Source organism: Lagopus leucura, unplaced genomic scaffold (genome assembly GCF_019238085.1).
Source record: "Lagopus leucura isolate 7727_CA_CO unplaced genomic scaffold, USGS_WTPT01 Super-Scaffold_100014, whole genome shotgun sequence".
Lineage (NCBI taxonomy): Eukaryota > Metazoa > Chordata > Aves > Galliformes > Phasianidae > Lagopus > Lagopus leucura.
In genome coordinates, this window is record NW_024962268.1 from 5,860,458 (window position 1) to 5,879,003 (window position 18,546).

Below are 18,546 nucleotides of genomic sequence, written 5' to 3' on the forward strand. Positions count from 1 at the left end.
CAAACCAGGATCCTGTTGTACTCAGGACTAGCGAAGTGGTTGTCCCTTCTGTTCTCAGCCCTGGTAAGACTGCACCTTGAGTATTGTACGCACCAAGGCCAAGGTGCACATCCGAAAAATGGTAATGAAGCTGTGAAGAGTCTGGAGCACATGTCTTATGAGGAGTGGCTGAGGGAACCGGGATTGTTTACCCTGGAGGAGGCTCAAGAAAGACCATGCTGCTCTCTGTTGTTTGACTAGACCATCCCAGAGGTCTTTTGCAACAGTTACGATTCCAGCAGGTAACTTGCACTTGTAGCAGGTACTTGAAAACTTGTCATATGACTGTTAGGAAGACACATTTCCAAGCGTATTTCAAGACCTTCTGCTATACAATGTAGATTTGTTATCCAAATTTTAATAATCTTGAGATCTTGGAGAGATGTTGTAACACGATGGGTTGAGTACTCACCCAATTTTCACTCAGTCTCCGCAGTTCAATTCCCCCCTTTCCACCAACTTTTGATTTATGTGCAGCATATAGTGTTTTTCATAAGTACTGCAAACTTTCAATGTATTTTTTTAAAACTTGAAAACCTTAAAAACCCCATTTCCTACAAAACACCACTCTCCATTTCTTATTTTTATTTTACTCCTTCAAACAACACCCAGGGTAAGTGCTCAGTCAGACTAGTTCTTTATTACATTGTCTTTAACAGTTAAGAGAAAGCTGAATCTGGCTCAAAGGTAAACAAAATTAATGGCCATAAACACTTTAAGCTTCAAAATTGTGAATTCTTTCATTCTCTGCTTTAGAAAGGAATGAAGTTGCTCAAGAAATTTTCATTCAGGTCATTACTATGACTATGCAGTCTCAGAAAATTTTAGAAAGTTTTCTAACAGCATTTAGAATAAAACCTACAAACCTTTTAGTGTCTTCAACCCCAATGCTCTAGTTACAGCACTACTCCATAACAGCTGCAATTTTCAAAGTTGAATTCATAGCAGTCTTTTACCTCCTAAAAGTTTATAGAAAGCCTAAATATTAATTTAAAATTGCAACATTCAACACACAAAATACAACACAAAAGGCCAGAAGATATAATAAAAACGACATTCAACTGCTTTGGGAGAATCTTTATGAGAGTTCAGGGAAAGGAGATTGACAATACGGCATTTAAAATGATTCAGACAAGCTCTCTCCCACAGATGAGAAGTAGCAACTTACAGACTACCACAGGAAATAACCGTCACAAGAACTTTTCATGTTCTCTTAAGATCTATCTTACAAATGCCAAAGGAAAAAGAAAAAATGGCAGGGGGGAAAGGAAAGGAAAAGAAAAAAAAAAAAAAAAAGAAAAAAAAGCTGCAGAAAATTATCTATTCTGTCATTTATTCTTCCAAGACAGTCTGTGCTGTAAAACTTTGGGGTTGAAGATGCGGGAAAGGGGACTATTTTTATTTGGTTACATGACTTAGAAAAAAGGTATTCTGAACATCATCATCAAGTAACGCAAACCACAGGTAAAACTGCCATATTCGACATAAGGTTTTGAAACACGCATACAAGAACACAGATTTTTTTCTTTTTTTCTGGGAGCTTTTTAAAGTATACTTCACTCTGTATCTTTATGACTGGTAAGTCAGTTGAGCCTTACTCTTATCCTACCCCATAAGCTCCATAACATCACTGAGACAACTAAAGCTTTGCCTCTCTGATTTGAACCAGTGTGAGGCAAGCAAAACCACACTCTTATTAATGCCAGCCCAAAAATCACACTATCAGGAATTACCCTACTGCATCCCTCCAGTTTGACAAAAGAACAGTAAAGGCTGCAAATTCTCTAAGAAACCTTGCAAACCCTAAGTGCTAACTGACAGCCCTCCCTTTGAAGCATCACGTGGTTTAATGAGAGCGTGTTGGAAATATCTGAAGTATGTGTGTTTTGCCATTTTAAATAAATGCTCACAGAGTTAAAAGAACAGTGAGGCTTTAACAAGAACTTGGGAGTAGAGAGTCTACCTTGGGAGGCTAGAGCCAACTACTAATTTATTACACCTTGAGGAACTCGTGCTTTGTGTTAGGTGTTCATGAATTCTAATGAGATTATTCTAAGAGATGAAACAGCAGGTTTTTCTCATTTTAGATAAAAATGAATAAATTGGGCAAGAGTTGGAGCCAAGTGATTCCTTACCTCATACACATCAGACCTTCTCATGAACTTGCTGTTTTAGACTAATAAATCAACAACTGCATCTTTCAGCATAACCTCAAGGTCAATCTGCTTTGTATTGTTCTCTGGAACTAAAGGAGGAAATGAATTTTAAAGAAAAATGTTTGCTTGAGCTTCCTTAGATATGGCAGCTATCATACTAGGAGGGAAAGGAGTCATCATATGGTATATATCATTCTTTTAAATTCATAAAATAAATTACTCTGTGACAAGAAATCTGAATTACATCACTAACTCTTCTACAAAATCATGCTTCACCTTCAGCTGAGCCATGAACGATGCAGGCTGTGGTTCTGGGAAAGCATGGTTAAGAAAGGGGAAAACATTGTGTGGGAGGAAGCTGGGAGAGAAAAGTAAGAAAACGTGAAGTAGCCCTGCAGGCACCACAGTCAGTGCAGGAGGTGCTCCAGGCGTGGAGCAGCAGCTCCCTGCAGCCCACAGAGGCCCACGGAGGAGCAGGCCGTCCCCCTGCAGCCCACGGGCACCATGCAGAGCAAATCTCCGGTGCAGCCACGGAGGAGCCCACGGTGCAGCAGTGGCTGAGGCCCGGAGGAGGCACAGCCCACGGATACCCCGCAGGAGCAGCCCGTGGGGAGCAGCCTGCGGTGGGGCGGGAGGGCTGGGGCAGCTGCCGCCCGTGGGACAGTGCCAGAGCAGCTCCTGAGGGGGGACCTGTGGGATGGAGCCGTGTGGAGCTGTGCCTGCAGAGCTGCTGCCCGTGGGGACCTGTGCTGGAGCACTCCAGAAAAATCTCTCAGCAGCTGTAGTTAGCTGTTTACATAATTTCCACCTTCTCCCTTTCCTTGCAAATCTGCTTCTGCTGCTTGTATTAATTTGTGCTAAAATGGTAATATACTACTTTTCTCCCCTGCAGAAGTTGAAAATGTTAGCTGTATGAATTAATGGGAAATTTATGCCTCACCCCCATCCTCTTCAAAGCTCTGCTATTACAGGTACATTCACAAGATGCTACTGTTTATTTTAAAAATCGTTCATCATCTGAGTGGCCAAAGATTCCCTTTATACAGCTACTCTATGAGACAACTGCTGTAAGCAGAACTTGAACAAAACTTGTCCTTTGACTTGCGCAGATCCTTGGACATGACAGAGACGAGACAGAATGTTAGACAGATACAATGCCATAGGAAAATCCTATATATTTACTCTAGGAAGGCTCCCATAATGCTAATACTTCTGAACAAAAGCAAAAGTAGTAAAACTAAAATAATTCCTCTCCTCCCACTTACTAGAGTACTCTGAGCCAAAGGAACAGGAAATGCTAATTACTTACATGCCCTAAAAAACATATTTTTCTCTGTTAACATAAGTCTGTCCTGAACAGTAAATAATTACTATTTGCTGTTCTGAACATGGTAAGTCCTCTGCAGCTATAGTATAATGATTCAGAATCATAGTACTTCTCTTTAATTTCCATTCCAGGGTAAATTCAAGTATTCTTAAGGGATTTCTAAAAGCAAAAAATAAGAATAAAAATAAAATACAATAGTAAGAATTTTGATCTTTTTTTCAGGAAAATATGTGGCTTAAGTATTACATTGAACTCTAGCATTAAATTCCATTCCATTTCATCAAAAAGAATCTAAGAAGTCTGCTCTCTGCATCATCATCCATCACAGGAATGGAAAGCTCAAAGTTGATGTAGTTACTAACCTCTCCACCCAGCATGGGGAAACCGTAGCACTGAGGGTCCAGTCTCATTGGTTCATTCTAAAATCATAAAGCCTGCGAGGGCTGTGTCCACACCACAGTCTGCACGGAAGGATGTCCACAGGGCCAGAGATACAATTCAGCAGTTTAAACAAATTAAAAACTTTTTAATGCAGCTTTTTGCATCCATAACATTGCCGTTCTGAAAAAGAACCCTTCCATGAGCATCGTTGTCCCTCCTCCAACCTTCCCTACTCCCATCCCCTTCCCTCGAAATCCAGCTGCACAGAAACTGAAGACTAATACAGAAATGTTGGCTTTTAACAGCTTTTCCCTACCATCAAGATAAACTCCACAGAACACATTGGCTATGCTGATAATTCACCACAAAGTGTTTCCATTTTTCCACTGAGAAGAAAACATATGGTTAAATCATATTGAAAAATGCAAAAAAGGAAGATTTTAATTCCATCTCTTCCCTTAAAGAATAGTGTATATATATATATATATATATATAGTTATCTTAAAAAATCATAGTATTTCTACAGAGACACAGAGCAAATTGTGAAATTATTGCTTAATTCTTCACTGTCAAATTATACCACAATGCACAAATTTCAAGAATAAGCTCCTTTTTAAAGCATTCTGAAGGAGAACGACCCATAGAAACATTGTCTCTGCCATGCAACATTGAAGAGGCTATACTGTGTAGATACAGATCTATTTTATTGTATAATTCCGTGAAGTTGTAGTCCTTCATCATCACAGTATCAAACAAAACTTCTAATTATCACAAATATTAAGTATTTTGTTTTGCTCTTGTTTTTTAAACCAGAAAGCACCGAAAACTCATTTTAAAAACTACATTCCCTATGGGGCAGAATCTCACTAACTTATGCTCTTGAGTATGAGACCTGGCTTGCAAGTTTATTTTGCATATTAGAAAGAAAAAAATAGGAAAGAAAAAAAAAGCTTTTCTGTATCAGAAACACCCTTCAGTTACCATCTATTGTGATTTATTTTACCATAATAGTATGAGGCACACAGTACTTTTTCAATTATTTTCTGATGTTGTTAAAGTAAATACCAACAAGTAAAAAAAAAAACAAAAACAAAAAACAAAAAAAACCAACAAACTGTTTCTTTTGTATGAACTGAGAAGTAGAACAAAGAAAATGAGAAAGATATTGCATGCGGCTGCATAGGGCATATCTAAGATGTTCATGTACTAGAAATAAGGCTTAACATTATCCCAGTCCTGAAGAAGGGACAGCACTACAGGCCTACTACAGAACGGATTATTTTCTTCTAAAATGACACACCTCTTGGAAACCCAACTCTTTTGTCACCTGGCATCACAGATCATACTGCTGTCTCTCAGGTAGACATGACACAATAATGTGCTTCACTGATCACATCCACTTCTGAATACACCTTCTAAACTTTTGACACGACAGAACACAGTTTGCAGTATCACCACAGGAAGCAAACCATAAAACTTCAACAGCGGATACATTCCTGATCCAAAGTCAGAGCAACTCACAATTATGAATTTGCAACTCAAAACTCCTTACAATGTTTCAAAATACGGCACTTTTTTCTATTTAAAAATAATAACTTCAGAATAACAGCTTATTAAGTACAACATTTTTCTGATTGTACAGACATATTTGATTTTCTGCAGTTTTCCCCCTGAAATACATTTTGATTGTCAAGTTCTGGATGCAGAAGAAAACATCAACAATGGAAGTTTACTTGCTTACCTCCAAAAATGAAAAGCGAACAGAGGGCTGCATGGACTGCAAGGGCTTGTTGGGGTTGGGCTCAGGCTCCTTGGGGTGAGACTGAAAGTTAAAATAATGTCATCTCTAGTGAACAGAAGGTTTAGCAAGAGTTGCATGTTTTAGTGCAGGAGTTACAAAAGGAGCTCCAGTTAGAACTGAAACATTACTGTCCTTCTGAATGAAGTGAGTGACAATAGCCACATAGTTTTTGACTTGAGATGAAACTGATTTAAATAAAAACAAACATGAAATCTGTTGCTGGTGAATAAGCTTGACTATGTGAGGCTCTCTCCAGTACTTGTTTGCGTACCCAGAAGTTGTGTACTGTGGCACTGTTTCAAACTTCAGAGCAGAATAAATAACTGAGACAGGATGGTGGGTTTTTTGTTTTTAATATTAGGAATTTTCTATGTTTCGATATGCAAATAAGATATGTTGGAAATTAAAAATGATTATGAGCTTCTGTCAGCAAGAAGAATTCTTAGGAAAAAAAAATTCAATTTGAAAGCCTAAAATCAGGGACCTACTCAAAACTAGAAGTGATCTACAAGCAATTTCTATCGATATCACTGTGAGATGTCTTACTGCATGCATCAAGCTTTTTACTTAGGTAATCAAGTACGAATACAAGCAACTAATGTCTCCAAAAGCACACTTGAGCTCTTGGCTCTGAAGGCACCTTCAAGAAGTTACCTCAAGTGCGGCTCCATTGTGAAGTCTCTCAATAAAAGCTCAACACTGAAAGATTTCAGAGATGCGCCTTTACGATACTCTAGTGCAGTCACGTGCACGTGTCCCTACAACACTTGCAATACAGCTTTTTTTTTTAAATGTTCGATTACACTCTTCCTGTTGTGATCAGCTGAAATTATCTAAACTACATGTGGCACCACTGGTTCAAGCTAAGCAAAAGTAGATGCTGATGTGTAGCTTTTTCCAGATGACCTTCACAAAGACCTGTCCTGATGCATAACAGACCCCTGCAGCCAGCCAGCACTGGTGTCCTGACCTGCCCTCAGGGAGCCAGAGACAGCCAGAAAGCTGCAATCATCTCCATCCCTAGTTTTCAGCTGCATGACAACGCCACATTTTGTAACATTCTCACTAAAGCCTGGCAAGGTGGAGATCTGATTGAAGAAAAATCAGCAGAAACAGTACTATTGCTTCTGATGTAGAGCACTAGGAGGGCGTGAGTATTGCCAACACTAGCAATGGGCTGGAAAACTGCTGTGCAACAGTGTCTGTGCCCAGTGTGTTCTGGAGGTGCTCAGCAAGGGCAAAGGTGGGTGATATGGATGACAAGGATCAGGAATAGGAAGAGAGCACTGAAGGAAATCCAGGCAGAAGAAGGAAAGAAGCAGTGCTGCTGCCCAAAAGGCACAGGTCAGCAGCAGGAAGACAGGATGGAGACCACTACACAGTGAAGATCAGGGGCAAGGAACCAGCCACAGCCAGAGCAGTGGAAAGGAAGGAAATAATGGCGCTGGCACTGAGTAAGAAGAATATGGTAGCTCAGATCAGAATGAGATGAAGTCAGTAACTTCCCCTTTTGTGGGAACAAACCTTGGGGACACCCAGTGTCAGAACATGTTCCCCTCACTCTAGTGGCTGGCATATACACAGCAGGTAGAAATGCTGCACCTGCTAGTAGTTACTCCATCGTTACTCTTCATGTTCGTTTCTGAAACACAAGAGTCTCAGTCATGGAGGGCATTCAATATCAGATACTGTGCATCTATAAATTCCCACCAAGCGTTGACAGCATAGTGTCAATACAGTTCTACAGAGCTTGCTTTTCAGCTTTGCTTTTTTTTTAAGACCTAAAAATCGCAGGCAGAAACGTGTTAAAACAAATTATCATAGTGCATATGCACAAGGATGACAGGCAGCATTAATTCCTACATTTACTAAATTAGGAATGTTTCATTCTGGATCCTTAATATTCTTTGAAAGAAGCTTTCTGCAAGTAATGAATAGAAAGCAGACAGACTGTACAGATTTCTCAGGGATAAAACATAACTCCAGTCCCAACATTTAAACCTGATTGAAAGAAAACGTAAGAGAATCCAAACGCAAAGACTGTTTAAAAGAAATGGTTGTAGATTTTCTTTGTTTGCATTTTGTTGCTACTTCTTTCTTTCTTTCTTTCTGCCTTTCTGTCTTCCCCTTCCCATCCCCCAGTATTTGCCTTTTAAGATACTTGAAAATAAAAATTGGGGGGATACAACTTAAAGCTCTGCTGACTCAACTCTAACAAATCAGAAAACGACTTTATGGTAACCACTGACAACGACCAAAATATGGTATTCTCTTTTCTCTACAAACAATTTAAGTTCAGAAAGTATGAGCATGATGACCTATATAAATGTTATTATAAAAGTATGAAAAAAAAAAATTGAACATGTAACTGATTTGTATCTGGACAATGTTTTAGCAAAAAAAAAAAAAAAAAAAAAAAAAAAAAAAAAATCAAAAACTGAACAATGCTGAAACTAAAATACAAATATTTTTACCAGTACTTAAATACTGTAGAAATGACACAAAGCAAGCGCGATTTTGTCAGGGTACCATGAAAATAGGAAACAGTAAATGACTGCCCTGCATTACAAAAACACACACACACACACACACACACGTAAAGAACCAGTAACATCAATCACTTTTCATCTTTTGCAGTTAGTGATGTTATTCACATAAAATGATTACATAATTCAATGAAGACTGATTTAAAAATATTTAAACTTCCACATCACCGAAGGAGCACCATTATCAATTATTCATGGCAACCATTTTAATGAGCTCCCTGGTAAGAACCCTCCTTTAAAACTCACGAGCAATTAACAACTCTTTTTTTTTCCAAACAATTATCTAGAGCTCAGTGTGCTCACAGCTAACACACACTGCGCTGAGGAAAGGACACCACACTGAAAAGCAGATTCCTCCCTGACATTTCACAAGCCCTGTTCTGGGGGAACCCAGTGTAACATCTACACTTGTTCCTGGAATAAAGTGCTCTGTCACCTTCATGTGATTATCAGAATAAATTATTTGCTAGACTGCACACTCACCTACTGCCTTTTCTTTAAAACGTGGCAGATGTCAAATATAATACCTTTCAGAGCTAAGTAACTTTACTGCAGGCATTTGCAGCATTCAGGTTTTTTCTCCAGCACAAATGGGGAAGTCCCAGGGAACACTAAAGGATCTGACATAACCATGTCTATTTACCTAGATAAAATTAGCAAGTTCCCATGGTGTCTGCAACATGCATACATACGTGCCTGACGTGTATTTAACAAGAACGTAGGTATGCATGTATAGAAATTAATATTTAGTTTTGACTGACAAACCTTGGGTAGATATATGCTGGCATTCATGAATAAAGACTGTTGTTACTATCACTATACGCTAAAATTTACATATTTCCATGTGCCTACTGTATAAATAGCTGAAAACACACAAATTAGTTAATCAGTTTTAAGCAGGCACCAAGTAAACATGCTGCTAAATTAGGTAAACATGCTTACTGCAGAGGAATCTCCAGTATGCAAATACCATTCATTAATGTAGTTACGTATGTAAAATCCGGGCTGCTGCTGCTGGATTCTCACAAACGGTATTTCTGTAATGCTTCAATCTCTCGCAGTGCTCTCTGTTATGCAGCAGAGATAGAGGCCTCTCTAAAAGGCAGCACCAGGATAAACAAACAGTAACAGAGAGCAGGAGAGAAAGGCAGACACCATGGCCTACAGAAGGATGCTCTCTGTGAGCTGACAGGATGCTCCACGCAGGAGATTCAGTAACTTTAAATACGCAGAAATGCTTTCTTTCCCAATGCACTGCAGTGCCCCAGCTCCCGGCTCACACATCTGCTTCAACCAACTGCAATGCATTTAAAACATATTCCCTCAACACAGAGCTGCAGTGCTCTGAGACTGCCAGCACAACACACGCTAAACAGCTCCTGTGTGCACCAAAGCCAGCTATCATGCAGAAACCATTAAAATATTAAAGACAGACAATACTTACTCCAAGGTCAGCCCTGGAATCTGTAGTCTCTCCCGCTGGGCTTTCATTGCTCTGATGCGCTACCAGGCTCTATTGTACCCACGCCACGCGTTTCCCGGCAGCATCCCGGCGATGAGAGAGCCAAAATGAGCCACTACGAAGGAACGGACTAAAGGACCTCCCGGAGGCGGGGGAGCACCGCAACTTCGGTCCTTCCGCCCCGCGCCGTCACGACGCGCCGCCCGCGGCCTCGCTCAGATTGGCAGCCGCACGCACCGCGCTCAGCTGTCAGCGCAGGACCTGCCCGACAAGCGGCTCAGCCGCCCTCCGCAAAGGCAGCCCCCGCCGGCACCGCTCTGCCTCTCCGACGAAGCAGAAGTCCCCCTCGCCGCGCCAAGCGGCAGAGCGAAAACACCCTGCGTGTTACAGACAGTTTCTGTCCGCAAATGTCAAACATTAGCCACCCCCTCTGATCCTACCGAATAGGATTTAGCCATCTTGTTTAAGTCACATTATCCCCTTCCTCGGTAAACAGACAGGCAGTTCCCGCCTTTCATTCCCCCGCATGAAAAATGTGCTTTTTTCCTTTAACACGGGAAACTGTGACTGAGTGCCTGAAAGAACAAATACCTTACTGTCACGGTGGGGGCTAAGACAAAGGGAAAAGTTGAAATTCTCTTCTATCATGGCTGTACTTGGATTTTAAAGACAAATAGCCTACCATCTTTATTAAAGAGTGAGAGCAGCCCAGGAAATTGCAGAAAAGCATTACCAATTTCAGGTCTTTTGTTTTGTTTGTTCACTTTAAATAAAGGTATCCCAAGCTAAAAGTAAAGCAGTACACGACATTGTACTAAAGGCAGTGCTATTGTACGGGCTGCTGACTTATATCTTTTTCTTTCTTAGACATTTTCTCTCAGGCTATCCTACCATAAATACTGTGAATTGTTCCACAAGGACTCCACAGAACACCAAGAAAAGCATGGCACTGTGCAAGTACTCATTTTCAGTAATTTAAGAGCCAGAAGCTTTTACCTGATCCGTATAGTTTTCCCACACAGCTTTAGTTCGTACTTCTCGCACAATACAATATTCCCAGGGCTTTTCTTCTTCCATCTTTGAGAGCCCTGTCCCTGCTCTGTGCACAGATGTACTTTGCAGACTATTCACATGGCAGGACCAAGTAAAGCTGCTGCTTTTGGGGTCGCTGGCTCATTAATTAGAATAAAATCAGCTAACTCCTAAGAATCGTAGTTTTCAGAAACTGACAATGTCTTCTAGCTATGGGAACTGATGAACTGGATTACTCTTTCAAGTGCACAAGCGAAAATCACTGAACTCCTTCTTTCTCTTCATATTTCCATTAGGAAACACTTTAAGCATTACCCTGAGCATTCATTTACAGGACACTGAAATCAAAACTGAACATCTGAATTTCTAAAACATTTGGATTCTGATACACCAAACTCAGGCCCTTGCAAGCATTGCTAGGCCAAGCATCCTACAATTGATCTTTCTAGAGAAGTTCTAAATTCCCCTATCTCCCAAAAGAAAAAAGAATTGACTGAACTTCAGTGATTATCTTGAGACCACAGACAGTGCTGATTCAATTCACAGATTCGAGGGCACAAAGATCTGTCAGGTGTTCAATTCTGACTTTCAGAATATGTTCTTCAAATTCTACTCAGAATGCAGCAAAATGGCCATTTGTTAAAGATATTATCACGCCTAATGGAGTAATAAGCAGGGACAGAAAATTTGGACAGACAAATTGAAACTGTGCACATGTATAGACATACATATAAATCTTATATAACATTATAGGCACATACTGCCTTGTAGCTAACTTAAGCCCACACCTGTGCTTGTATATCCAAACGGACATAATACAAACTACTTAACTTTTCTTGTATAAAGTTATTTTTCACTGAAAACATTTAAAGCAGGACACTGACAGGACAGGCAGCTCCACCAAATCTGAATGGTACCAGAATTATTTCCATGTAGAAAACAGCAAAAGGATCAGCTCAGGAAGATGCAGAGCTTCCTTCAAACACCCAACAGAATTCTAGAAGTTACTCGTGTAAGGCCAGTGTTATTAGTTGGAGAGAGCTGAGACAGGCCCACAGTCAAAGTGGCTCTTTCCTGCTATTCTTGAAGCACTACCAAGAAGAAAACAGGCAAAAAGAACAGTGGTCACAAAACACTGCTCAAGAATGAAACATTACAATTAGGCAACAGATGCACTTTACCTGCAGGAGGTCAAGACTGCCACCAAACCAGGCAACACAAAAGTGAGTTGTAGCAGTGACTGAACATAGCACATGAAACATAAGCAGCTGCATGTAAGAGCTACTTTAAGACCACAATAAATCAAACCCCTCGGTGAGCTAATTCATGCATTTCACATTGTAGTAACGGTAAAGTTACTCTAAGCTGAAACTGAACTGTAATTTGACTTTGAAAATTATTCTTCTCTGCATTTCATCTTGCACAGACATAAGTTTGGATAATTAGGACTTCCTGAAAAACAGAACAGAACAAATTCTGCCTACAGTTACATTCTTCCTTAGCTTCTTTAACAGTGAGTGGGAACCATGTCACATATTTGCGGGCCATTCAAGCAAGGAGAAACCAAAGAAGGAAGTTGACCTATGCACATGGAGGAGTTTTTTTTGGTTTTTTTTTGTTTTTTTGCTATGAGAAGACGAACACTGAACAGCAGTGCCCAACAACAGGACAAGAGGCAACAACCACAACTTGGAACACAAGATGAACAGATACCTACGACTTTTTTTTCAAGATGCATGCTGAGAAGTAGTTATAACAATGGGTTCACATGATTCAGTGGCTTCAATCCACTGAGTTCCTCTGTCTTTTTTTTTCATCATGATTCATCAAGGAACTTCTTCAGTTAGCACCAGTTACCAGTAGTAATGCGCTGGAACAGGCTGCCCCCAGAGGTTGTGGATTCTCCTTCTCTGGGGATATTCAAGACCCATCTGGATGCTAACCTATGCAGCCTGCTGTAGGGAGCCTGCTTTGGCAGGGAGGTTGGACTCAATGATCTTTACAGATCCCTTCCAACCCCCACAGTTCTATGATTCTGTGAATTAGCAATTTAATTAGATGACGACTAGCCAGTGAAAATTAAAAGTTGACATCAATTTAATCAAAAAATATCGTCTGGTTCTTAATTTCAGACTACTTAGATATAAAGCATTTCCACCAATATGCAGTTGACAAAGCAAGATGAAGACAAAGAGGGGGCTCATTATATTTTTGTGGTACAATCTTATTCATTTATTTGAAGTCACTAATTTACTCTTAAGAAAATAATACTCACTATACTTGCAAAGGCTACAGTAAAGTCAGTCTCAAAGATACCGATATAAGCTTTTTCTTGATTTTTGTCATTATCCCTGAGATAGGTATTTTAAGGATTATTTTATCCAGTAAAACCAGCTCTTTCAGTGTAACACAGCATTACTTACTATGAAGAATAAATTCTCATAAATACCGCAGAGTCCCTAAGGTAATTTTTAAAAGTCCAACTTCTCATTTATGAGATTTTAAGTTGTAATTTGCAACACCCACAAGCTTAAATGCTTGAATGTCCACGTTAGTGTTCTACTGTACTATGGCTACTGGAAAGAAATGCCATTTTCTCCTGTTAAGAAAGGAGCTATGCTTCACCAAGAGGACAGCTTTACTAACAGCATGATGAAGAGCAGAAACACTAAGTCTGGATACCAGATACAACAGGAGGTTTTGTTACATAAGAGGAGAAAAAATAATTTAAGTGAAAAGTCAACAACTTTTTCAGATCTGTACATTGCATTCTTCTAACACTACCAGGTATCAAGGTATCACACAATCACAGAATCAATACAGTTGGAACAGAACTCTAAGTAAATCATCCAGTCCAACCTACCATCAAAATTGCCTACTAATCCATACCCCTAAGTACTACTTCTACCCTACTTCTACCCCTTCCTGAAACACCTCCAGGGACGGTGACTTCACCAGCTGCCTGGTGCCAATGCACCGTTACTCTTTCTAAGAAGAAATTCTTCCTAATATCCAATCTGAACCACCCTTGCCTCAATTTAAGGCCATTTCCTCTCATCCTATTGCTTACCTGGGAGAAGAGGCAAACCCTATCTCACCACAATATCCTTTTAGGCAGATGTAGACAGAGATAAGGTCTCCTATGAGCCTCCACCAGGCTAAATAACCCCAGTTCCCTCAGCCATTCCTCCTAAGATTTATGCTCCAGGCCCCCTTACCATGGGAAAGGATAAGTAATGCTTCAGGCAGCAGAGGACGGTGGCAGAACATTATTTCATGAGAAAGACTAGTTAGGTAAGTAGGACCTTAGTTTCCTGAGAAACGTACCTAAAAATGTTATTGATAATGGTGTCAAGTATCCTCTGTTGTGTTCATGCTTTTTTACCCAGGTAAAGATATTTTTGCCTACATTGACACAACTACCATAGAGGAATATTTCTCATCTAGAAAGCTTAATCTCAAACAAAAGGTCAAGAACAGAACACAGGGAATTTAGGAATTACGTTCCTTTGCAAATTTAAACCCTAGTGTCCTATCAATACAGTTGGAACAGAACTCTAAGTAATCATCCAGTCCAACCTACCACCAAAATTGCCTACTAATCCATACCCCTAAGATGACAGATGAAATCCATATTCAGACAAACTCAGAAAGTGAAATACAAGAATACAGGCCACAAGTTATGTGCCCTGAGGTTTTCTAGTTCAGTAAATCATCTCCAATATCGAGTTAAAAGCAAACAAAGAGGAAAGCACAGTGAAATGTTTTATTTGACTGAAACACAAGCCTGAACGACTCTTCCACATCACCGGTAAGATTAATATTCTACACTTTCAAGCTACTTCCCTAGTTGCTACTTATGCATATCTTTTTTTCCTTAAATGATGGTAATACACAGTAATACCACTAACGATGCAGGTGCCTCTGGTTTTCGTTAGTCTTAATGTTCAATAGCAATTGAAAAGCTAAAGTAATAAGCAAGTCTGTGCAATGTTTGGTTCTGCGTGCATACTTGGCAAGTACTTTCCAGATGTGCTTAGGAGTTTGCAGTTAACTTCAATAACCAACAACAACAAATAATTTATTTCTGTGATAGTTTGATCAAAGATAATTTCATTTTCATTTGTACCACCTGAACTGCTTAGCACACCATGTTCAGACATTTAGCATATTCTGTTTAGTAACATTCAAGTAGACATAGAACTTCTACTTCTTCCAGTTCAAATTAGATTACTGTTCTGAACTCATGACCAGAAAACATACGTTGTTTAAAAAAAATGTAATAATCATAATCCAGTGAATACAGGACTAAAGAAAAACTGTAAAACCAACACAAAGTGAATTGCATTTTATCCCTTGCACAAATGCTTTTGTCAACATTTTCCAAGTCAAGTTGCTGTTTTCTTATGCATAAAAAGAAAAGCTGAAATTTATTTGTCAGTTATCAAGAATAAGCTGATGTTCATCCTCTACATGGCCCATACTTCAACAACATCATTGTGAATCCTCCACAGGTCCTGTCAGACTAATCAGCCCCATTAAAGTGATCTGTAAGTGGAATGCACCCATTTCAAGTTTCACTTATTAGACAGCATTCATCCATGAAAATCAGCTGCATACACTCATTGACTGTATAATATAGTCACTGCATGACAGTTACAGAGTTGTAACTGAGTACTGTTACTCAGGAACTATTTCTTCTCAGTTTAATGTTGTACCACAGAACTTGAGAGGATGAGAAAACATCCAGGCATTAGCAGTGTATACACACACAGGCATATATGCAGTATATATGCACACACATACAGCATGCAGATATGTATACGTACACACACACGCAAACACACGGACAGCTCTGAAAGTGATGCCTCCTATGTTTTTGTGTCAGTCCGTGACATCAGAGGTGGATGGTGGGGGGATGGTAGTAGTAGCTAGTCGTTCACACTCCAGTGGTGCAGATTTTTACCAGTGCAGCATGCAGGCTTGTTTTAATCATTGGCAAAAGTGCATAGCTAACGGCTGTGTTGAAAGTATTTTGTAGCTGAGAACTTGCACCATCAAATACTGTTACTGCATTCCTTCTACCTGTTGCAGTTTCCGTGGAAACAAATAGGAGGCATTACTTTTGGAGAGACTTCTGTATCTGCAAGTGTCACATTCTGCGGTCACTCTGCATCTCTCACATCAGTCAGAAAAATTACCATTTCAGGATCCACCATTAAGTAAACAGCAGGAGCTCGTAATGACGCCAAAGCAGCAGATTCTGTTCTACTTGTTCAAATGCTTTCCCTTCCTTTCCTATTACATTCAAAACTTAGGTCTGTGAAAGTCTCTCAAGTGAGCAGTCAAGAACAACAACTTTAAAATCAGATTCAATATTCAAATCTGAAATACTGCAGAACTACCTACCAACTGGAAAGCAGAGCTGTTACTCAGAGACATTCAGGATTCTCATAGTTGTTTCACCGGCAACACTGAGGTATTAAATAGGTTCTACCAAGAACAATGCAGAAGCACTCTAGTACAATCCTGGTTTCTTGGCACCAGTGAGAAGCAAAACACAGCACTCAAGCAATGTTTTGCATCGTTTCCAATGCAGTGTGTCCAGATATTTATTAAGACAATCACAGAAGAATTCTGAAAAGCACACCAAACTGTTACTTCTGCTGAAGTCAACAGACTGATCAACCCAATCCACATGGAACACATCTCATGCTTTTGCTAGCTGTTGGACGGGGTAAAGAAATATTTTCCTATCAACGTGTAACTGGCTAGTCTATTCTGGGCACTTTTGTTATTTATGCCTACTTTCTTCAGAAGCATTTGAGATAGGCCTAAGGAAGTAATACCAGATGGTATAAGAAATCCTTTTCCTTAGAATCCTGTCTGGCATGTCCTGCTCATGTGTTTTGGCTCAAAACAATCTCCCATTTTACAATTCAAGGAATTTTTCATCTTGGTCAGATTGCATAAGGAAAAGAAGAAGCAATGTCTTACATTTTGTTTTGTTGGTTTTTTTTCCTGGCAAAGGGAGAGGTTGGTGAGAATGATGGAAGATGCTCACCATACCTGTATCCGCACAGCCAATTTATGCATCTTTTATCAAATTTTCTCTTCCGGAAAACTCCTAAAGTAGCTAGGGAGATTTAGACAACCTCCTACCACATTCCACATGCTGTAACAATTAAAATTAAATAAATCTTAAGCTGAATTTAGAAAGTAATAAAAATAGCTCAAGTAATGAAGTCTCTCGTCAACACATATCAAGCTGACATCAAAAGTGTAAAAAGCCTGAAAAACCAAGCTTATTAATAATAATTACTGTCTCAATCTGTACTGTCTTTCAATATGAAAGGAATAATACTTAAAGGAAGAAGCAAAAATAGACCTAGTTCTTGAAGAATTCTGTTTCATAGGATTTAAGCACTTACTTTAGTAAAATACATATGTATGTATTCAAAAGCATTATATGCCAGTCACAAGGCTAAAGTCAAGCCTTTTCATTTTTAATGACCATTTGGTTATTGGCAATGTAACGGCATGCAGTAAAGACAGTCTGAGTAAATCAAGATAACGTGTCCTTTACGTGTCTATTACCCACATCACACAAAGCCAGCTGTTTTTCTTGCTGTTCTTAAAATCAGATAGCAATTTCTCTGTAACCTCAGTTCGCTATTTCACTATCCAGAGGGACAGAAAACACTTCAACAGTGTCTAAACTGAAGCCATTATGACTTGTTTTACACCTAAAAACATACACAGCACTATTTCCTGCCCAAAACAAATATTCTGCACTCTTGAAAAAGATTCTTTTAACCTCCACCCAGTCTTCTCTTTTCCACAATCTCATTCTGGAAAGTATTCTTCCATAGATTATGTCAAACCAACACACAACACTCAGATCCATATGCAGTATTTAAGCCTAAGACCTAAAAAGTTCTGCATGGGGTAGAATAGTGCTGCATGCTTTGCAGCTCTGAGTTATCAGCTTTCTAATATGATGTACTGAGATGTATCATCTTCCCTTGTATTTTCTCTACACAGTACGGTGGAACTATTGTTTCTCAAACCCTCTTCCATAAGCTGCCACTTAGTCAGCTATCTTGCATCCAAAAAGCTGAGTGTTTTCTGTTGAACAACATAATCTTCAGCTTTTTCTATTTCATGTGTATATTTTATTCAAGATGCCAGATTTTGAATTCCCAAACTGTTCTTAAACATACTTGCACTCTTCCCTGCTTGTCCTCTCCAAATTTAATAAATACACTTTATCATCTACGTCACTAACAAAAGCGACAGAACAGCCAGGCTTTTTACATCTACAGACAACTGCAATTTCTTGCTTAGTGTTTCTATCAAATACACAACTTATCAGAAGATTCTCAGTAGTGACAACAGGTAAAACTTGTCTGAAAAAAAACAACAACAAAGTTCAGAGTTAGAGAGCAGTAACCTAAAAGGTATCCAAACTAATATAGGTATATTCTTTGTATTCCTCATTGATTTACTTCAACCATAAAATCAGATATTTTCCAGGTAACTAAAAATATTTCAGGTTTCTCCTACAATAATCTACGAGAAAAGCATCCACAAAACACAAGAGTGTATAAACCTGATCATCAACAGACTCCCAGTGGTATTAAGAAAAAACACAAAATTCTTTCAAAATCATCATGTTTAGCAACTGTGATGCCAAATCTAATGCACACAAAAACCTACTTTCAAGTTAAGCATTTAAAAAGTTATTCAGGTACTCTCTACATTGTAAACAGAAGCAGGTACCCCTTATGTCAATGGATATT

The 18,546-nt window shown here is 39.3% G+C and overlaps 1 protein-coding gene across 4 annotated transcripts in view; it reads right to left on the minus strand.

Moving 5' to 3' along the window:
• MAST4 (microtubule associated serine/threonine kinase family member 4) overlaps positions 1-18,546 on the minus strand; it is a 193,308-nt gene that overhangs the window by 120,608 nt on the left and 54,154 nt on the right. The window contains exon 1 of one of the 4 annotated variants that reach the window (XM_042875165.1): positions 9,695-9,791. The exons of 2 other annotated variants lie outside the window; for them this stretch is intronic. In XM_042875165.1, coding sequence (XP_042731099.1) covers positions 9,695-9,741 — 47 coding nt within the window. In that variant the 5' untranslated portion in view covers positions 9,742-9,791. Of the gene's footprint in view, positions 1-5,644; positions 5,718-9,694; positions 9,792-18,546 lie in introns of those variants that run through there. One more of the 4 variants, XM_042875167.1, reaches the window with a different exon arrangement.